The sequence below is a fragment of the Polyergus mexicanus genome, unplaced genomic scaffold (genome assembly GCF_030449975.1).
Source record: "Polyergus mexicanus isolate NDT 795.1 unplaced genomic scaffold, iyPolMexi1.0 SCAF_9, whole genome shotgun sequence".
Lineage (NCBI taxonomy): Eukaryota > Metazoa > Arthropoda > Insecta > Hymenoptera > Formicidae > Polyergus > Polyergus mexicanus.
In genome coordinates, this window is record NW_027223329.1 from 6,777,822 (window position 1) to 6,798,664 (window position 20,843).

A 20,843-nucleotide genomic window follows, 5' to 3' on the forward strand; every position below is an offset into this window, starting at 1 on the left:
ACAGGTTTATGCTAAATATAGATGAGACTTTTGGAGAATTATAAGTTTTATACAAACATGACTTATTGTTCTTATAACAAAGAAATTTATGATAATTTATTATTTTTATATATGATGTATTTCAGATTCTCACTCAAAATTCGTATTACAAAATATCTCATTATTCTGTATATGTTATGTATATTTATTGTTAGTACATATTTATATTTGGATATGTGATACAGCTCTATAAAAATCTGTTACTAATATTAGCCTATATAATTTTCAAAGGATTTAATGAAATAATATATGCAACCAGAGAATAAATATGTGCTCAAAATTTAGGAAATAAAATGCTAAATGAACTAAATGAACTATAGTTTAATATATATACTTTTAAAATTTCAGCACTTTCTTTTATATTGAAATTTACTTCATACATCTTTGACCAGCTTTTAAATTTTGATTTGGGAAAAGTATATGTTTTTTTTTATATATTCAGTGCGATTTAAAATCTAGAGAGTGACTTTTATTAAGATTTCATGAATTATCTTTTTTTTAGAAATATTTTGTAAAAAGAATATATGAGCCGTTTATTTTGAAAGTGGCCTAAGTCCATTTATACTTAAATTGAGATATTTAAGGGTTTGTGTTTCAATGCAATTAAAAATATACGTACAGGATACTAATGAGTCATACTGCTTAAGTGTATCTAAAGGTGTTAAATTTAAAGTTCCTATTAAAATAATGGCAATTATTAAGTGAATAATATGCGTTTTCTTACCAAGAATGGAGTTAGGCCACTTTCAAGATTAACAACCAGATTCGTTATAAAATTTGAAGGATCCCAAGTCCATTCAACATAATTTAAGATGTTTCAAATTGAAAAAAACAATACTCAATTTATTTTACATATCTTTACAACACTTCAAAAACATAATTTATGCGATTCAAAACATTTTTTAACTACATAACGTACAAAATTACAAACATAACTTACAACGTACAAACATAAATTACAAAACAATTTACTACTCATCTACATTTTGTGTGTGTGAAAGGGATTTGAAGAAATCATGATGTTCCGGTGGTATATATCGTAATAGGTCAATTATGTCCTTGAATTTTGCTGTTGTAATTTGTCTGATATTTTTATACAGTGGTGTCAATACAATATTTTCGAACTTTCTTGGTCTACCCCGACGTGGTAATAAATTCAGGACTTTAAAATTTTCATTCTCATTCATTGATGTCTTATAGAAAATTTTATACGGTTCATTTCTGACAAAACGCATCCAACATATTTTTAACCAGTTTATTGATTTCAAGTTTTATATTTAATTTGTTTAACTGCATTAATTAAACGTACTGATTATTCAGCTAAAGCAATTGTCCAAAAACTGAGGTTAACTTGTTAAATACTAATTAATTAAAATTACCTTCATCACTGCCTTCGGACATTATCAATAATTAATATCTTAATTTAAGTATAACTGGACTTAGGCCACTTTCAAAGTAAACAGCTCACTTATTGAACTAACTCTGAAAACTTATGTGTACAGAATTATCGTATCTACTCGGAATATAAGTAACCTCAAATACTTTATTGATAAATAACTTGAAGTTGTACATGTAACCACGGGCAACCGGAAATAATTGACAAATGGACTTAGGCCACTTTCAAAATAAACGGCTCATATAATCGAAAGTTTTTAGATATTTAGATTAAAGTAAAAAGCAGTGACATATGTATATATGTATATATATATGTACTACACTATGAGTCACGAAAAAAGTATGTTCTTACTTGCATTTTCTCTGTACTTTCTTACAATTCTCTCTTTTTCTCTCTAACGCATGGATGTGTATTTGTTTCATCTTAAGTGTAGAGAGTGTCAGATTGCGTAGTTAAAAGGAATACATCTATATGACGTATGCAACTGCACAAGTCAAACCAAGTCAAACGCGAAAAGGAGATGGCGACCGTAGTATCGTAGAAGTGGGTGAATTTTCGGTTTCGATTTCGAAATACATGCTCGTGTTTCTCACGATCGGGAATAATAATTAAATATTCAATAGATTGAAAAAAGCACAATACGATGAGTTTCTTCACCAAAGTATTCGGCGGCAAGAAGGAGGCAGCTGCTCCTTCAACGGCCGAGGCGATTCAGAAATTGCGCGAGACGGAGGATATGTTAATAAAGAAACAGGAATTTCTAGAGACTAAAATAGATAATGAAGTGTTGACAGCAAAAAAAAACGCGTCGAAAAATAAGCGAGGTAATAATAATTTCGCTCTTTCTGCAAATCGAGTCTCTTTTCGTGGGTTTTAAATTAGATTTTACAATTCAACTGTCATCGCGTGACAATATTTATACATTGTCGATTCATTTCATTCGTAATTCACTATTGTGTTGAATTATGGTCATCTACTTTGCGTCCGACTAATATCTGTATAGTCTTACATAGTTGTGTAAATAATTTAACTTGTCATGGTATGAACAATAGTTTGAGCGAGCGTTAACATATCTTTTTTTAGCTGCTATCCAAGCATTGAAAAGAAAAAAGCGATATGAAAAGCAGTTACAGCAAATTGATGGTACGCTATCTACAATTGAAATGCAAAGAGAAGCACTGGAGAGTGCAAACACAAATACTGCTGTTCTTACCACCATGAAAGGTGCTGCAGATGCAATGAAGGCTGCGCATCAGCATATGTAAGATATTTTTTTATTTATATAATTATCATATGTATCATATCTAAAATAGTGTAATAAGTAACGATTGTATATTTTGACAATCGTATAATAATTTATGCGTCTATCCAGATTAGAGTATAATTATTTTTTGTTTCTATTTCAGGGATGTTGACCAAGTGCACGATATGATGGATGACATAGCGGAACAACAAGATGTGGCCAGAGAAATTTCTGATGCCATATCTAATCCAGTAGCATTTGGCCAAGATGCCGATGAGGATGAACTAGAAAGAGAGTTGGAGGAGCTTCAACAAGAACAGCTTGACAAAGAATTACTCGGTATTGATACAACAACAGATGAACTGCCAGCAGTGCCAACTTCAGTTCCTGTTGTACCAAATAAGACCCGCACAAGTAACTATTATTCTTCTATAAGGCATATTGTTTAGAATTATAGTTTAGGCATTATAGTTTAGAAAAATTTTAACCAATTTGACACAAAGTAGCAATAAGTATTACTATAATTTATGGTATTGTAGTATTACAATATAAAATATTGTAATTTTATTTTTTAGAAGCTAAACCAGAAGAAGATGATGATTTGAAAGAATTGGAAGCATGGGCATCGTAAAGTGATGTTAGAAGTGACATTGAAATCAAAGATATAGGGCGTTTTTAGATAAATGTAAATTACTATTATATCATATATCTTGCTTAAATAACTAAATTAATTTTTTAATATAAGTCTGCAGTGTTTAGCTTCTCAAGCAGTTTTTGAAAAAAAAGTTATTGAAGTTAATAATTAAGCTTTAGTAAAGATTATATTGCTTGTATTTTTATGCTGGCAAATATTAACAATTGAACAGCAACAAACCTAACTGGACAAATACCAGTGAATAGGGGAGAGAAATTGAGTACATATATATTTTATATTTACAGTAAATATATTGATATAATAAATGGAGATAAAACTTATAAAAAATGATGAATGTAATTCATGTAATATAAATGAGTATAAAGAAACGACATAACCCTGCTTGTGTATCACGTGAAAAAAAAGATAGATTGTAAGCGTAAACATATAAGTATGTAATAAAAATAGACCGAGCGACCTCAATGCTTACAATTATTATTACAATTAATATTTTGCAATATTAGTGAGAATAAAATAAAGAAAAGAGGAAATATAATAAGACGAATCTCTTATTCTCATTCATTCGCGTCTTCTGCTCACAATCAGTGGTTTTAACTACCCTTACTTTCTTTAGTTAGAAAGAAATAAATACTCTTCTTAGGATGCATTCGGAAATCTTATCTGGAATAGAGTAGCACTTAATTGATCCATTGAGACAAAGAAATCTGCTCTTTTTATCTTGATAATCAGACGTTACTTATTCTACGGGTAGAATATAAGATTTCCGAATCCTTACATGTGTTGTCTCTCTAACTCTTTTTGTCGGTGGAAAATCTAATACTTGCACGTCGCTATCTCCACTGTATTGAGAACAGAGACTGCGCTATGTCGCGGGATGCTGGATGATCAATACTGTCACATTTTGGACCAAAGATCGGAATCAAAAAAGCAGGACGCATCGTCTAACAAGATCATAAAAACCATGCCACATACTTGCGTGCCAGGTATCGCCGGTGAGTGTATTTTTCAATCTTTAATATTATTTTATATATTTTTTCGATTATTTAAACGTTAGAAAGTTATTAAAGAATGAAAATGATCAATTACTTGAAGCGTCACCAACCTCGAACATTGCTCCGAATAAAATTCCGTAAAAGGGAGTAGTCGAAAATTACATTATTTGAGACGAGATATATATTATAATATAGATATTCGATATTAACACTAATTTTTCTAAGAAAACAGCATAATTTTTATCTAATAAATATACCCTATATTTTTTTTTGTTTTATTGAAAGAAATGTGTTTACATAACTTAATATATCGAATTAAAAGAAATCAAAAGATAGAATTAATAAATATCTCAAGAAAAGTTGTTTTTCAATGTTTTATATACATCTATTACACACACTCACATATATATACATATATATACATTTTTTAATTAAATTTTTAATTTTTAATTATATATATAATTATTCATATGTTTGCTTAATCAAAAACGGCTTGTCTCTGCGCGATAATATCAAACTTGCATAAGTTACAGATCTACCCACCGAAGAGTCAATCGAGGAGATCGCCGAATCAGTGGATGAATTGCGAGAGAAGCTCGCCAATATGAAAAAACTCATGGAGGAGCGAAAGGGCACGACACTGGGAGAAATTAGCGCCCGAAAAAGAAAAGAGACTTCCGACATAATAGACGGCAATTTCTTGTCCTGGATTTTCGGATCAGTCCTCTTAATAATTTTGAGCGTGAGCTTTTACGCTTTCTATAATCTTTATCACGCAGTGTTGAAGAAATTCCCGTCCCATCATACGGAATTGTAAAGTGTATGATAATGAGAAGAAAAATTCAAACTTGAAACTTTCGTACAAGAACATTTTATTAAAAATTCAAAGAACGGCCTCCTTTAATTTTTCTCCTTTAATCAAATAATATAAAATGCGGACAGTTCCAAAAAAAAAAAAACAGATGTTTTTTTCAGTATTCATATACAATTTTTTCAATCGATTAGTAATAGATCTTTTTCTCATAAAAATAATCGAAGTTTTCGAATAATTAACGATTGAAGATAGAGAACTAGCGAGTTTAAGTTAATAAAAGGAAATAGATGACAATATTATTGTGTTTAATTAATTTCACGGTTTACTTGATATACAATATATAGAATTTTAATTTGAAACTTACAAAAATATGTAATGTTAAGGATTTAAAAAGTATAATAAACTTTTTTCGATATTTTTTAAAGAAATAATCATCACTAGATCGATCAAAGAAACTTTATTAAAAATTAAAAAAAAAAAGACACCTGATAATTGAATAAGAAATACCATCAGGTATTATTTAATTATTGACTATCGAATTTTAGGAAGATATCTCAAATTTAATTCAGATTAAAATATTAATGCTATGCTTTGTCAGTGTGTGAACGAATTCGATGGAGTAAAATTTATTTCTAACATCCAAAAGAATTGAAAGATGTAAATGACGAATAATATATTTCTGGAGAAGTAAAGTGCGATATAAATTTCAGAAAAAGGAGAGATATTTATTTTATCTATTCAGCCAGATAGAATTTGTAGTGATAAAAGATCTGATAATTTTTTTTTTGGAATCATAAGAACTAAGTGCCTTAAAAAACTTATGAATTCAATATTCTACTATATGTGTATTTGATAATATTATTCATTAGATTATAAATATGGGGATGTATAAACCAATTTAGTTAACTAATCACTATAATTTGAAACTTTGATCGAATTAGAAATAAATCAGATATATTATCTCAAATATTAACATAAAAAATACATAGTATATTAAATTTTTTTTAAAAATTTTCACTTCTATGCTATATGATTAATTGCTATAATTCCACTAGTGCGATAAGTTAAATACTAATAAGTTCTTCCTAAATTAAATGTTACCTGTAATGTGTGAATAAAAGATAAAAATATAAAATTAAATCAATTTCAACATTTTATTCAATAACATAAATATATGTAATTACATATGAAGACTGTTCAAATTGTTCTATTTTTCTTTGTTCAAATCAGTGATTGAAATAAACACGATATTATATTTTTAAATAAACCGTTAAAAAGGAGATTCATTAGCGATAACGTATAAGAGTACAATATTATTTTTTTTTTCTCTACATCTTTATAGCGAAAATATTGAATATTCTATGATAGTCTTTGGCTTGCTAAAAAAAATATAGTAAAATTTAAATATATTGAATAATATTTTTTGCTTGCATTTTTGCATTATATAGGGTACCCAGCAAACAATTAAGATGTTAGCAATAATTAGTATATTTTTATGTTTTGTACGATCATAAAATCAATCAATTGTTCCAAACATTAGTTGAACGATTCGCACTTTTAATATTTCGTTACTAATAAGCTCTTCTCATTGGAAAGACAATCTAGAAACATGATCCATCAATATCTTCATCTATTGATACATTTGATTTCATTGAAAGCACACATTCGTTATTAGTTTAATTCTATTTATTTAACATTCAAACCTCGACTTCCGTTTTATGAACGTCTTTCTTCAATCCTGCTATTATAGATTTGTATCGATCTCGACAGAACAGAGTCTTGTTTTCAACGTCTGATAAAACGTTTTCTACATTTTTTATTTCATCTCGGGATCGTTGAAACTGAATGTATAAAATTTAATTGTTCCAATTCATATATCATATATAAAAAATACATTTATATATAATTATTATAATTATTATATATAATTTTCTAAAGAATTTAATATAAAAATCTTAATACTCACACGCTTTTTCAATTCTATCATTTCAGTATTATGCTGAAATAAACATATAATTGAAAATTGATTCTAAGTAAGACAAAAAATGATATTTTCTCACCAAAAGTATCAAGAATGCCATAATACATAATTCGACGAAAGTAAAGATGCATAATATCTTTAAGTTATAAAGGTTTAAGATTGTCCACGCACACATTTTACAGTAAAAGCAGAATAACAGAAAATATATATAATTTATGTAAATTTCGTTTCTACTATTAATTTTGTAATATTTTATGCGTAATATTTAGTAAAATTTAGATCAATTTGAATATATCGTCATTGTTTTATGACGATTTCTCGAAAAGTAGATTGCGATATATTGAACAAATAAAATATAGCGCCAATTTTTGTCAATCTCTCATTTCGAAAAATGAAAAAAAACGAGGAAACCCTCCTCTTGATATAAAATAATCTTTATTCTTATCAAATATACGTATAATTATATATTAAATATATTTATATATTATATTATGTAATATATGAGTTTTATTATTTCAATAAAAAATTATATTATTAAGTTGTCATAAAATATGATACGTAAAATAATTTAATATTCTTTTAGATTTTAGAGATATTATTCTTTATTATAGATAGAAATTATTATTTATGATGATAATACGAACACTTTTTGTGTTATATATAACGCTATATATTTCAATAACAAAATATATATTCCAAATGACGAATATATATTATAAAAAAATAGAATATACTTATATTACAGAGAGAGAGAGAGAGCATATTTCCATTTTAAAAGTCTCATCGAAAAGTCGTGCTTCAGATTGCGCGAATTTTATATTTTTCTTCTTGTGACAGAGGTGCGAGGTATAGTATAGGGTAGGTATATATCTCGCACTTCCTAAATTATTTGTTCTCTTTGCTCAATTGGCGTCGAATTTTTGTTAACGGTATCGGCAGTTGCAAAACACGCTTTTCGCTGCTGCAAATCGTTTTTGCCAGTGTTTAATGTTAAGGCGAACATATTCAAGATGTGTATGTTTGTCATTCGAAAAGAAAAATACGAAGGGTTTTATTGGCATGCGATATATAACCTACAGAAATGATACTTCCTTACGATATTCATCAACAGATGCTGAACGCAAATTGTCATCCGGCAAGAAGAGTTATTCATCCGAAAACTCTCCGCACTTACCATCTCAATCGCAGATTGTTATCGCCGGTGCGGGGACAGTCGCCAATTCGGTTGCCTATCACTTGATACTGAACGGATGGAATGATGTTCTCGTTCTGGAACAAAATACGTAAATTTATTTCTAATTTATATAATTTATATCTTAGAGATTTCATAGTTCATAATTATCTTTTAGCTAAATACTGCATATCTAGCAGAAGAAAATTCATATATAGCAATTGACACAATTAGGGAAACAATAAGTTTTTTAAATTGATTAAATAAATATTCTCTGATTTTAGGATTGGCAGCGGATCCTCACACTTTGGTTCTGGTACACTTGGACTCTTCAAATCAATTTCACGTAGAAATCTGATTGCATACAGCATCAAATTATATCAACAGTTGCAAGATATGGGCTATGATATAGGATTGAGACAATGTGGTAGTCTAAATTTGGCGCAATCCAAGGATAGGATGGTAGCTCTTAAAAGAAGAATGGCTTACAATATACCAACTGGATTGCATTGTGAAGTATATAATTCATTTTTTACAATTTTCAATACAATGCATATTACATTGATTTAATATAATTTGGTTGTGCTCAAGTAAACCAATTGAAGATTATAATAGCTGTGAATTCTTGAGGAAAAGTTAATTATATATAAATAAATAAATGTATATATATATTATATATATTTCTAATATATATTTTATAATTATATTATAATGAATCGTACACACATTATAACATATTAAAATCAAGTCAATAAAATTATTAATATATTATAGATCTTGGGCAAAGAAGAATTGAAAAGATTACATCCTTACTTATGTGTTGACGATCTAGAAGGAGCAATTTTGGTGCCAGAAGATGCTGTTGCTAATCTAAGTGCAATTTGTGAAGTTTTAGCAAAGCTGGCAAAGCAAGGAGGAGCGCAATATATTGAGCACTGTCATATAGAAGAAGTAAAGACTGAGAAAGGGGCTGTTAAAAATGTCAAAACTGAACATGGTATTGTTTCTTGTGAATATTTCATTAACTGTGCTGGGATGGTAAATATATATTTGTATTAATTTTAAATACACAATAATAGTATTTTCATAATTAATCTAATATATTTTTTTATTAATATTTTAGTGGGCTCGTGAATTAGGATTAAGATGCACAACCCCTGTCAGAATTCCTGCATATCCTGCGGAACATTTGTATGCAGTCATACCGCCTTTGTCATCAAAAATCGATACATCTCTGCCTTATATACGAGATTTTGATTCATATTCATATGTGAGAGAATGGCAAGGTATATATCTCTTCTCTTATATCTTTAACATTGTGTTAAATATTATCGATGGATAAAAAAGCATATGTAACATTTAAAACTGCATGTATTATTGATGATGATAAAACTGTCAATGATAATGACATATAGGTGGACTTTTACTTGGCTGGTTTGAACCTAATGCAAAACCTGCATTTGGAAGCGGTCATGTTCCTCCAAGAAATTGGATGGAATATGTGAAAAATGATCCAGCTCATTGGCAGCTATTATGGGACAAAGCTATACATAGATTACCAATTTTAAAAGAAGTGAAATATCCAAATATATATAATTGTCCTGATAATTTTACTCCAGATGGTAGATGGATATTAGGGGAAAGTCCCGAAGTAAAAAATTATTTTGTTGCTGTTGGAATGAATGGCAATTCATTGCAAGGTATACTTCTTAAACATGTCTTAATATTTGTTAATTTTTTTACTATATATTTTTATTATATATAAAGCTTGATATTTTTAGCTATACATTTTTTCAAAAGGTGCTGGTGGAATTGGTAAAGAAATCGCTGAATCTATAATAAATGGTGAATCAACACAGGAAGTACTCTCATTCAATGTACAAAGGTTTCTAGATTTGCATAATAATAAACAATATCTACAGCAAAGAATGAAGGAAATAGTCGGTCGAAATTATGCTATATTATACCCTCATCAATCAGAATACAAATATGCCCGTAAGTTACGTTGTTCACCTTTGTATTCTGTTTTGGAGGAACGTGGCGCAGTTTTTGGCGTAAAAATGGCCTATGAACGTCCACTTTATTTTAATTCAACTTATAGACGTAAGTTTTTTGAACAACAAAATTTTTTTACATTAATATTATTAACATTTTTGACATTCACAAGTATTATATAAAATTGAAAGGAGGAGAAAAAAAGCCAATTATGCCAAAAGGCAGTTTCTATAAACCAAAATTCTTTGACTTCATGAAGGAAGAATTTCAAGCATGCAGAGAAGGAGTTGGAATAATAGACATGAGCTCATTTTCAAAGATCGAAATTAAAGTAAATGAATGATGTAATTAAAACGGTGAAGTTAGAAACTCGTTACGAATTTTTTTTATGCAAATCACATTTTTCAAATTTTAACTATGAGAAAAATTTATTTTCTATTTAAAACTTGATAAAAAATGTATAGTTTCTGGTTTCACTGATTAAACTATCTTTTCATTTCAAATTCATTGATTGATTTTATTGCAGTCTAGTCATGAAGAGGTAGTAGAGTATCTACAACAATTGTGTTCTAATGATGCTAATATACCAGTCGGCGGAATAGTTCATACAGGAATGCAAAATGAGAAAGGTGGTTATGAAAATGACTGTATACTAGTGCGACAAAGCAAAAATAGTTATTTCATGGTCTCGCCCACATCACAGCAGACGCGTATTTATCAATGGATGTCTAGGTAGATGATATATTCTGCTTCTGATTATAATCTCAAATGAGAAGACACACATAAGCATGAGATCGTATAAAAATCCAGTTTTAAGTATTAGTACAAAAATATCAATATAAGAAAAAAAACATGTTTGAAGAAATGTTTTTTTAAAAAGAGATTTTTCACTATAAGAATTAAATTTATTATTTCGATTGTGTGTGTGCCTAAATTAGTGTCTATTTAATTAAGCATTATGTGTAAATATTATTATTATTATTATTATTAATGTAATTAATCATCCTTTTTTATGCAATAAAATAGACATTTACCGGCAGATCATTTGGTAGGTCTTAATGATGTAACTTCAAAATATACAGTGATCAATGTAGTAGGTCCCAAAGCTACTGAACTCCTTTCTGAGTTATCCAATTCTGATATCAATCTTTCATCTTTCACTTACAAGGTCAGATTATTTTCTAATCATTGTTGATAATTCTTTTTTACTTTTTTTGTTGTATGGACATCTTGAATTAATTATGTTTTTGAAATTGTAGACAATAAACATTGCATATGCTTCAGACGTTATGGTAATGGCATTTACACATACGGGTGAACCTGGTTATTGTCTCTATATACCCTCGGAATATGCGCTACATGTTTATTCAACCTTAATGGCTATAGGAAAGGATTATGGTGCAAGAGACGTTGGCGTTCTTACGCAACGTTTTATGAGGATAGAGAGATTTATCCCATTCTGGGCTGAAGAATTGACACCATATGTAACTCCATACGAAGCTGGAAATGGCTACAGAGTAAAACTGAATGTTAGTATCAGAAACTATATATATTCTCTGTATACATTTATATATTTGAAGATAAAATGAATGCTTCTAGTTTAATAAAACATAGTCGTTTCTTTTTCTTTTTTTATACTATACAAAATCGAAAAATAGAAAATTGCCAAAAAAAAAGAAAAATTAAAATATAGAAACAATATAATTATACTGAAATAGAAAATAGATTAAAGACAGTTGAGTTAAAATAAAATAGATTAGATAGGGTTTAGTATTAAATATTTCATAATTATGCTGTACAGAAACCAGACTATTTTATTGGAAAATCTGCTTTACAACATCAAAAGATGCAAGGAGTGACAAAGCGATTAGTTTTATTTGTTCTTGATGGTATGGATTTGAATAAAGATGTATGGGCATGGGGTGGTGAACCATTATATCGAAATGGTAAATTTGTTGGTACTGTTACATCAGCTGGGTAAATATCTGTTTTTTTCATTAAACATTGCATTATTACGTTATCACTTGTTTATTTCACATTACTTCTTCATTGGCACATTATTATGTTACTATTATTCTTTCAGCTATGGTTTTGTAACAGAGAAACTCATTTGCCTTGGATTCATTAGTCTCCCTGGAACAAGATCTAAGCAAGAAAGACATGTTATTACAAAAGACTTTATAATGAATCCAACAGCCCATTATGAAATTGATATTGCTGGTACTAGATTTCCTGCCAAACCACACATCCATCCATTGCCTATACCAATATTAAGTAGCAAGTTAAACCAAAAATATATTCCTACTCCAGTTATCTCGTATCAAAGTGACATTTCATGTTAGAAATAATAATATAGTCATTTTTATTATAATTTTCATCTATCTGGGATTTAAGGAACAAAAATGTAAACATTATCTGTAGTTTGCTATATGATAAATAATAGCTTATGGTATGTTTAAGAAAGTGTATGAGTTATGAAATTAAAATAATAACTTATTCTAATTATAGTTTGCTTTCCTCTATATGGGTCTGTTCTTTACAGCTGAACTGGCGCAGCCAGTTCAGAGCCCATCCTTCTCCTTCCAATGGGGACAGAAAAAGATAAATTCTGAACCAGTGCAGCCAGTTCAGCTGCAAAGAACAGACCCATATTTTCGGTTGTGCGGGAGCCTTTATCGTCACGTTGCTTATTGGTTGCTATGGTGATTTTGCAAGATGGCGGAAACTTGGTGCTGCCTGCTGCGCGGAATGTGACGAAAATTCGTCGTAAAGGATAGCACACCTTGTTATTTATACTTTACACCATGGATATGCCTATAAATGAGATAGAATTAGACGAAGAAGACGAAGTAAAACCGAAAAATTTTCACGAATTAGAATTAGACGACAGACTATTGAAGGTAATATGAATAATTTAAAGAATAATTTGAAGAATATGCTAAGAAATAAAAAAATTTTTTAGGCTATTGCAAGACTGAGTTGGACAGAGCCCACATTAATACAAGAAAAAACAATACCTCTGATACTTGAAGGAAAGGATGTTTTAATTAGAGCACGTACAGGTTCAGGCAAAACTGCTGCATTTGCAATACCACTTATCCAGAAAATATTAGTAAATAAGCGAACGCAAAAGAAACAACAGATTAAGGGTCTTATTGTTGCACCTAGTAAGGAACTGTGCAAGCAAATTTACGATGTCATCATGCGGCTGACTATAAAATGCTATAGAGAAATCAGAGTAATTGACATTAGTCCACAAACAGATTTAAATGCACAGAAACTATTACTCAATGAAATGCCAGATATTATAGTGGTTACACCTGGTCGGTTATTGCAGCATCTAAAAGCAGGAAATTTGATGCTGAAACATAGTCTAGAAACATTAATAATCGATGAAGCTGATCTGGTACATACTTATAATATAAATAATATCAAATTAAATTTTTCTATTATGTAAGTAGAATCATTTAATGATGCTTAAACTATGCCATTAATTATTTCAGCTCTTTTCATTTGGATATGAAAACGAAATTAAAGACGTATTAACTTATCTACCAACCGCATACCAAGCAATTTTAGCATCTGCTACATTATCTGAGGATGTCAAAGCCTTGAAAAAATTAGTTCTACACAATCCAGCAATTTTAAAATTAGAGGAGCCACCTTTGGCTCCTCCAACCCAATTAGCTCATTATATTTTGGCTGCAGAGGAAACTGATAAGGCTGCTATTTTATATGCTTTGCTGAAGTTACATTTAATAAGGTAGTATATCTTAACGCAATATTTTAAAAATTAGTTGTATTTTTGCGACAATTTTAAAATCTTATACCTATTATTTTTTTATCACTCGTACTTTTGAACACAGTTATTTGATGCTTGTAGCTAAAATGCTTTATTTCATCTCTTATTTTTAAAGCTTTTTCACATACTTATGTGTTTCAAAAATGCGAGCGACAGAAAAGTGTGATATTCGAAAATCACTTAAAAAATGCAATTAATTCTGAAGTTTTAGATAATATTAGAGCTCTGTAATTCTTTCTAATAGAAAATATTTTTCAATAAATTATTTCTTATTATTAGGGGAAAAACCATAATCTTTGTAAATACAGTTGATAGATGTTATAAATTGAAATTGTTCCTTGAACAATTTGGTATTCCCACTTGTGTCTTAAATTCCGAGTTACCGGCAAGTTCGAGATGTAGAGCAGTCTCGCAATTCAACAGTGGCACTTACGACATCATAATAGCATCAGATGAGAAGGCATTAGAAGAGGTAAAGAAATATATATGTTGTAATGAAATTTTTATATATATCATTATTTTCATTTTTTACAGCCACATATAATAAAAACGAAAAAGGATAAACGAAGGAAAGACAAAGAATCTGGTGTAGCGCGCGGTATCGACTTCCAATTTGTGTCCAATGTAATCAATTTTGATTTTCCATTGGATATAAACTCTTACATACACAGAGCAGGACGCACTGCTCGCGGAAAGAATCAAGGAACTGCCCTTAGTTTTGTAGCGATCAGAGAAAGACCGCTGATGGAGCAAGTAGAAGAGCATTTAAAATGCATATACAATTGCGAAAATCTATTTAAGACTTATCAATTTAAATTGGAAGAAGTGGAAGGCTTCCGGTATGTATTGCCCAATTCTTATATATATAACACGTCGTTATAATTGAATTGTAAAACAGTATAAACATACTTTTATTCTTATTGTTATTTGTTTCATTTTTTTATCTCTCACGTAATATAACATTTTTTGATGCGAATTTATTTCATTTTGTAAAATTGTAATAATTTCAGTTATCGTGCAAAAGATGGTTGGAAAGCTGTTACAAGAATTGCTGTCCGAGAGGCACGATTAAAAGAAATTAGACAGGAAGTTATAAATTGTGAAAAGTTGAAAAGTTACTTTGAAGATAATCCGCGAGATCTGCAATCATTGCGGCAAGACAAGGCATTACATACTGTGAAACTGCAGCCACATTTAAAAGATGTACCTGAATATATAGTACCGCCAACTTTAAAAGGTATCATGGGAATAGGGAAGAGAAAAAGAAAATTTGATAGAGATGCTGCATCATCGGGAGCAACGGCTGTCAAATCAAGACATCAAGCTCGCGCGTCAAATCCATTGATAAGTTTACAAATAGCGACAAAAAAATAATTTTTTGTAAATTAATTCAGTATACTTTATAAATTTGTTATGATTATACATGATGTACTTATGTATAACCAAGCTTACAAAAATTCTACCTGTAAAGATCCTTCTATCTTACAATATTAGCTTACTGAATTTTATCATATATACCGAATGAATTGAGTTTAGTGTATCATATAGAGGGAAATAGACTTAATTCATATCAACTCCATACAATAAAAGTAAATAAAAGATAAAGTGATTTGAGAGAGAGAATAAATCTTGGATAGTATCTTTGTTTCTTAATTAGCTTTTAATTAATCAATCAGGACAAGAGGAGCAAAGCTACTTTTGTCTTGCTTGGTCAATTAAATGCTACTTAAAGGCCATTGCACGTTTTATCATAAGGCCGTCAGCAAATCGACCAATCACAATCAAGCATTCTAAGAAACTTAACAAGAAGGTTTAATTGATTGATTGATTGATTTTCGAACACACCCCTATACGGAGGGTTATATGGGGGATGCTCGCGTTCCATGTATAGAATTTAATTATATGATATTTCGTCCGATAAACGGAAATACAAGCAAGAAATTATAATAATAATTAGCGAGTGTGCATACAGAGAACAAGAATGCGTGATTCACAATCCTGTTACCTCTTTCGTTGATACGCTGCAGAGGGAGCTAGAGTCTTCGCTTATACCATAGAACAAATTTTCTCCGAGTAGGACGCTTGTCATTCGTTCATCATTTTCCGCGGAGAGTTATTAATCTGGATTTCGTATCGAACAGTATCAAATATGCGTGATTGAGACTGATCGTGTAGATTCCTCGTGATTGAACTGCTAGAGCGAAGCGTAATTGTAATGGCCGCGACTTGACTTTTCTAGGCAGAAGGCACACACGTTTGTCACGTTATGCGAAGCACACGAAGGCAAGAACGAGTGTAAACGAAAAGAGAGAGAATTGTGTATAATAAACTATATAAACTAGATTGACTGAGAGAGTGAAACGCTATTAACGCCACTGTGTCGTCGTTATCGTTGCCATTGTCGTCATCGAAGCTTTTAATCGCTCATTCATTTTATCGAAAAACGGTGCAATAGTAGTCTGTTCTAGCATACGTATATACACCTACAAGTGTACATACGTGCGTGTGATAGAGCTCCAAGTAGATAGGCGAGGCGTGTTCTCGTGTTCTGGTTCTCCCATCCCCTGCACACAGCGAGGATCACTCGCGCGCGTGCGACTCGTTGAGTAGTGCACGTGTGTGTGTGCGCGCGCGCGCGCGCGCGTATGCGTTGCGTGTACGTGCGTAAGTGAGTGCATTGAAGTAGCGAGTGAGAGCGGTGGTGCGTCGATCGCGCGATCGGCAGCGATGAGCGACGATAGGAGCGAGGATGATCCGATAATGGACCTCTGGTACAGCAATTGGGAACAGCAGTGCGTCGAGGCGCTCGAGTCCGAGCCCGATTACGAGAATCAGCTGCACAACGAGAAGGAGCTCTACTCGCAGCAGATGTGGACGAAATTCCAAACCACCGCGTCGGCCATCGCCCAATTGTACAAAGGTGATTCTACGTTCGCAATGATGTATGTATTTCCCGATTTCCTTCTCTATCTTGAAATGCTCGATGGAGTGCCTGAATCATTCGATGACGACCAGTCGTTGTAAACGCGCGGTTATCGTCACGTCCGTCTCGTCGCGAAGGTTACAAGAACGATCCTTTACGCATGGCGATCTTACAACGTTTCGTTCTCGCAGCTTTTAATAGGTCCGTTTTATATCGATCCAGGAATATACCTTTAAACCTTTAATTATCATTTTACAGACCGCACGCTGGGCGTCTCATTATGGGTGCCCTTTCAGACCGCCGCTGGTACTGTAACATCGTTATACAAAGGTGCGTGTCCCTCAGTTTTATGATCACCTTTGTCAACAATGACCCCTAGATAAACGCATGGCCATCCCTCCTTTCTCCGTTTTCACCTTCCCTTCCGCCATCTCATTTTCTCATGCCGTAGCGCTTTAAAGCATTGTATTTTTTACGCTTAATCTTCGTTCGCTTATATTCTCGTTTCTGTTGAAATATCACTTATGCTTGAAATATAACCGTCATTTATGAAGCCACAAATAAGTACCTGTAATGGCTGGCCGCACTCAGGGTCAGCTGTTACTAATTGTGAACAATAAACGCAATTTTATAATTAATATGATACCGAGAAATTAAAGAACGCTTATGTACTTTTTTATTTTAAGAGGTTTTATTATATGTGTAGAATTGAAACACACACACACACACACACACACACACACACACACACACACACACACATATATATATATATAAAATTTTATCACATTATATATGCAAAGTTAATTTGTTTGCATTATTAAATTGTTTAAGAAATTATTTTTAAGTTTGTTTAGCAGTGTAATTAATAATCATACATTGCAATATCTACATATAAAGATTTTCAGCAAGTCATTGTAATGCATCTTATATCAATTATACTTGTATATATGTTTTTGGCAAGCTATTATTATACCTTTTTATATATAGTGGATGTGTAATAAAAAAATCGTTGTATAATAGCGGTTTTGCATTCATGTTCGTATCACACTACTCTTTTTATTCTTGTAAGCAGAATACGCTATTGAAGTTTGATCACTTGTTTCAGGAATATATTGTGTAAGACTTATTTATATGTGTCTGTAATTAAACAGATTCAGTGGATTGTATGAGGAGATGCAGTGATCTGGGAGTGGAAATGGGAAAACAGAAACATTGTAAAGAAATAATGAATTGGGCTAGAAAAAAAAGACGTATGATACGCAGGGAAGATCTTCTTGCGTATCTTGCTGGCAAGCCACCACCACCTCGACCGCATCCACATAGGTTTGTCTTCTCTATAGTTTATTTTCAATGTATTATTAAATTGGATTGTTGTCCATGTTGACACTATTTTATTAAATTAGCAAGTAAGTGAATAATGTAATTGCTTTTTAAACTAATATGACGCAATGTTATAGAAGTTCACCTAAGCCTCGTATGATGGTATGCGGTTCTCCATCGTCGCATAGTCAAACGCCAAGTATGGTTATTGCTCCAGCATTACCAACAGGCAGTGATCCAGACCCTGAGTTACATACTTTTAGGGAGGCCATTGCATTATCTGGTATATTATTTTCTATCTTTTAATTTAATTTCAAATAATTACACATCTTTTTAACTTTTCTACATTTAATGGTTATATTATTTATTTTAAAATTGCAATATATTTATTTAATTCTTTCTATAATATTTATATTGAAATGTGTGTGTTGTGTATAGAATTAATAATTAAGATACAATCACATTTAATTAAATATAGAACAGATTTATATAAAACAATATACTAACGATGAAATTTTGTGAAACATTGTATCTTTCCAGGTTCTCCAATATCTCGACGTAGCGGAAGACAAGCCGAATTGTCGGCTTTTATTAACAACGAATTGGCTCGGCATCATAAACGACCCGCTTCGCATGACGTAGATATGGGATCACCCACGCACAAACGTACGCGTACTACACTGTAACGGCGCGCGATACATATGGTAGCTTTACTCCCTCGCTCCCTGTTGATTAATCGATCCGACTAATGACTAATAACTCAACTCTTCTCTACATAACTCCTGGTTATATGTTAATCACTGGAGGAAACCGGTAGTGGTTCACACTACCAGGTAAGTACGTTTGTATGTATCTCCAGTAGCCTCTGCTGCCGATCTCGATTTATATCACGTTCAAAATTATTTAACGTCTTAAAGCTATATTTGTACAGTTAGTTTTGACCGACGCATATAATTTAAAATAATTTAAATATAGACACAAGCTATATATATATATATATATATATATATATATATATATATATATATATATATATATGTATATATAGTATATATTTGTGGGATGTTTATTTTGGCAATATATTGGCAAAATAATAGTTTACACACATGCCAAACGTTTTTATCTTCAATTATATTAGATTTTATCAAAATTTAGAAACTATATTATATATATGTATTTTTTGTCTTTGTGTATATAAAATCACAGAAACGAGAGCGCATAACTATTATGTATAAAATATTATGTTACGATTTAATATTATTTAAAATGTATGATGATTAGTTCAACTTTTCATGTGCAAAAGTTTGTATCATCAGAATCATCATATTATTGATCTGTAAATCAATCTAATAGAAGAATTACGAGCAAATGTATGACGCTAATTGAAATGTTAAGTCTATATAAATTAAATTTATACATATATTGATATGTATATTCAAATTTGCAGAATAATAAGTATCTTGATATTTGTCAATCAATTTTGTTGCCTTCTTATAAATAGTCGAAATTTTTAATGAAACAAAGAATATTTTTATGCTATTTCAGAATTAATAAGCACAATTTATGACAAAATAAAAAAGGGAAAAGATATCATTGTAAAATATTTGTTCTTGCATTAAAATGTCTAGTTTTTTCACTGATGTTATATTAAACTGTGATGTCAGAAATGAAAAATCATGCAATTTTTTTTTCTTTAACTACACTGAAATAGATTAATTTTTTGTATGTTACCACTCGCACTTGCTATAGATTGGTAAAATATATTGAAGGCTTTTCGATTCGTGGATTAATAAAAATAGCCATAAATCTTGGCTAATCATAAGATATATTTTCGTTGAGAATGTAAAACACAGATGAGTTATATACAATACATATATATATATATATATATATATATATATATATATATTTACTAATAAAAAAATAATTTTTACAATAATAGAGAGAATAGTGATTATAGTATAATATTCTACTATTAGTAGAATAGTATATATATAATAAATATAAAATAGTAGTCATTAGTAATAATAATATTTTATTAATATTTTATTGAATACAAGTGGTGGTATACAAAAAATTAATTTATTTTGACATATGCAAGAAAAAGATTTTTTTTTTTTTTTTTTTTTTTTTTTATAAATTCAGGTTTTTTGTTTCTAAAATCATGATTTAATGTGGCTGTAGTGGTAAAATAGGGGCCTTAAACATGGTTTTAAGTTGCTCATTATATATTATTGATTTTAGATAATAACAAATTATAATAGTATGATCCGTACACACAAAACTTTCGATTTTTGTTACATTTCAAGTTTTGTTTAACAATTATCAAAATTGATTAATCTATTCTCATATTGAAGTATTTCTGAATGTATAGTAAATTTGAGCCTCTATTATTTATATATATAATACAAGTGATATATATATATATATATATATATGCATACCATCTTTTTTTGTTTACTGTTTATTTATTTCTAAATTCTTTGCATTTTTTCTACACTATGCTCTC

The 20,843-nt window shown here is 30.4% G+C and overlaps 5 protein-coding genes and 1 long non-coding RNA gene across 8 annotated transcripts; 5 read left to right on the forward strand and 1 right to left on the reverse strand.

Moving 5' to 3' along the window:
* Positions 1 to 1,899: 1,899 nt before the first annotated feature.
* Shrb (charged multivesicular body protein shrub) lies at positions 1,900 to 3,815 on the forward strand. Of its 2 annotated transcripts, XM_070300991.1 has the most exons (5): positions 1,900 to 1,978; positions 2,059 to 2,259; positions 2,519 to 2,696; positions 2,842 to 3,092; positions 3,254 to 3,815. In XM_070300991.1, the coding sequence occupies exons 2-5, from the start codon at positions 2,079 to 2,081 to the stop codon at positions 3,307 to 3,309; spliced, it is 666 nt and encodes a 221-aa protein (XP_070157092.1). In that variant the 5' UTR covers positions 1,900 to 1,978; positions 2,059 to 2,078; the 3' UTR covers positions 3,310 to 3,815. The 2 variants fall into 2 exon arrangements, with proteins under 2 accessions (XP_070157092.1, XP_070157091.1); XM_070300990.1 differs by having other exon boundaries at positions 1,933 to 2,259.
* Positions 3,816 to 4,125: 310 nt separating this feature from the next.
* Positions 4,126 to 6,204, forward strand: LOC138935982 (uncharacterized). The gene is made up of 2 exons (XM_070300993.1): positions 4,126 to 4,325; positions 4,859 to 6,204. Exons 1-2 carry the CDS (start codon positions 4,208 to 4,210, stop codon positions 5,140 to 5,142), a joined length of 402 nt encoding a protein of 133 aa, XP_070157094.1. The 5' UTR covers positions 4,126 to 4,207; the 3' UTR covers positions 5,143 to 6,204.
* Positions 6,205 to 6,575: 371 nt separating this feature from the next.
* Positions 6,576 to 17,005, reverse strand: LOC138935988 (uncharacterized). Of its 2 annotated transcripts, XR_011447317.1 has the most exons (6): positions 16,588 to 17,005; positions 16,094 to 16,318; positions 8,295 to 8,389; positions 7,106 to 7,138; positions 6,843 to 6,980; positions 6,576 to 6,740 (listed from the first exon to the last, which is right to left on the reverse strand). It is a non-coding gene; the product is annotated as an uncharacterized lncRNA (long non-coding RNA). The 2 variants fall into 2 exon arrangements; XR_011447318.1 differs by lacking the exons at positions 6,576 to 6,740; positions 6,843 to 6,980; positions 7,106 to 7,138; positions 8,295 to 8,389 and adding an exon at positions 12,085 to 13,100 and having other exon boundaries at positions 13,304 to 16,318.
* On the forward strand, positions 7,872 to 12,700 carry LOC138935985 (pyruvate dehydrogenase phosphatase regulatory subunit, mitochondrial-like). The gene is made up of 12 exons (XM_070300996.1): positions 7,872 to 8,403; positions 8,576 to 8,807; positions 9,066 to 9,329; positions 9,415 to 9,577; positions 9,707 to 9,991; positions 10,092 to 10,394; positions 10,478 to 10,617; positions 10,813 to 11,018; positions 11,313 to 11,454; positions 11,546 to 11,815; positions 12,088 to 12,263; positions 12,370 to 12,700. Exons 1-12 carry the CDS (start codon positions 8,108 to 8,110, stop codon positions 12,626 to 12,628), a joined length of 2,736 nt encoding a protein of 911 aa, XP_070157097.1. The 5' UTR covers positions 7,872 to 8,107; the 3' UTR covers positions 12,629 to 12,700.
* Hlc (putative ATP-dependent RNA helicase DDX56) lies at positions 12,986 to 15,510 on the forward strand. Its single transcript, XM_070300997.1, has 6 exons — positions 12,986 to 13,186; positions 13,249 to 13,692; positions 13,790 to 14,049; positions 14,368 to 14,560; positions 14,623 to 14,927; positions 15,099 to 15,510. Exons 1-6 carry the CDS (start codon positions 13,091 to 13,093, stop codon positions 15,460 to 15,462), a joined length of 1,662 nt encoding a protein of 553 aa, XP_070157098.1. The 5' UTR covers positions 12,986 to 13,090; the 3' UTR covers positions 15,463 to 15,510.
* Positions 16,174 to 20,181, forward strand: LOC138935987 (HUWE1-associated protein modifying stress responses). The gene is made up of 5 exons (XM_070300998.1): positions 16,174 to 17,008; positions 17,270 to 17,341; positions 18,166 to 18,337; positions 18,472 to 18,617; positions 18,875 to 20,181. Exons 1-5 carry the CDS (start codon positions 16,816 to 16,818, stop codon positions 19,018 to 19,020), a joined length of 729 nt encoding a protein of 242 aa, XP_070157099.1. The 5' UTR covers positions 16,174 to 16,815; the 3' UTR covers positions 19,021 to 20,181.
* Positions 20,182 to 20,843: the final 662 nt, after the last annotated feature.

What these genes read in the sequence shown, in the direction of transcription:
- Shrb (XM_070300991.1), top strand. Translation starts at nt 2,079, where the DNA reads ATGAGTTTCTTCACCAAAGTATTCGGCGGCAAGAAGGAGGCAGCTGCT. An exon ending in AAGGCTGCGCATCAGCATAT is followed by an intron (nt 2,697 to 2,841) that starts GTAAGATATTTT and finishes TTTCTATTTCAG; the next exon opens with GGATGTTGACCAAGTGCACG. An exon ending in ACCAAATAAGACCCGCACAA is followed by an intron (nt 3,093 to 3,253) that starts GTAACTATTATT and finishes TTTATTTTTTAG; the next exon opens with AAGCTAAACCAGAAGAAGAT.
- LOC138935982 (XM_070300993.1), top strand. Translation starts at nt 4,208, where the DNA reads ATGCTGGATGATCAATACTGTCACATTTTGGACCAAAGATCGGAATCA. An exon ending in TTGCGTGCCAGGTATCGCCG is followed by an intron (nt 4,326 to 4,858) that starts GTGAGTGTATTT and finishes CATAAGTTACAG; the next exon opens with ATCTACCCACCGAAGAGTCA.
- LOC138935985 (XM_070300996.1), top strand. Translation starts at nt 8,108, where the DNA reads ATGTTAAGGCGAACATATTCAAGATGTGTATGTTTGTCATTCGAAAAG. An exon ending in CAACTGGATTGCATTGTGAA is followed by an intron (nt 8,808 to 9,065) that starts GTATATAATTCA and finishes AATATATTATAG; the next exon opens with ATCTTGGGCAAAGAAGAATT. An exon ending in TCATTAACTGTGCTGGGATG is followed by an intron (nt 9,330 to 9,414) that starts GTAAATATATAT and finishes TTAATATTTTAG; the next exon opens with TGGGCTCGTGAATTAGGATT.
- Hlc (XM_070300997.1), top strand. Translation starts at nt 13,091, where the DNA reads ATGGATATGCCTATAAATGAGATAGAATTAGACGAAGAAGACGAAGTA. An exon ending in TAGACGACAGACTATTGAAG is followed by an intron (nt 13,187 to 13,248) that starts GTAATATGAATA and finishes AAAATTTTTTAG; the next exon opens with GCTATTGCAAGACTGAGTTG. An exon ending in TAATCGATGAAGCTGATCTG is followed by an intron (nt 13,693 to 13,789) that starts GTACATACTTAT and finishes TAATTATTTCAG; the next exon opens with CTCTTTTCATTTGGATATGA.
- LOC138935987 (XM_070300998.1), top strand. Translation starts at nt 16,816, where the DNA reads ATGAGCGACGATAGGAGCGAGGATGATCCGATAATGGACCTCTGGTAC. An exon ending in CATCGCCCAATTGTACAAAG is followed by an intron (nt 17,009 to 17,269) that starts GTGATTCTACGT and finishes ATCATTTTACAG; the next exon opens with ACCGCACGCTGGGCGTCTCA. An exon ending in CCTCGACCGCATCCACATAG is followed by an intron (nt 18,338 to 18,471) that starts GTTTGTCTTCTC and finishes GCAATGTTATAG; the next exon opens with AAGTTCACCTAAGCCTCGTA.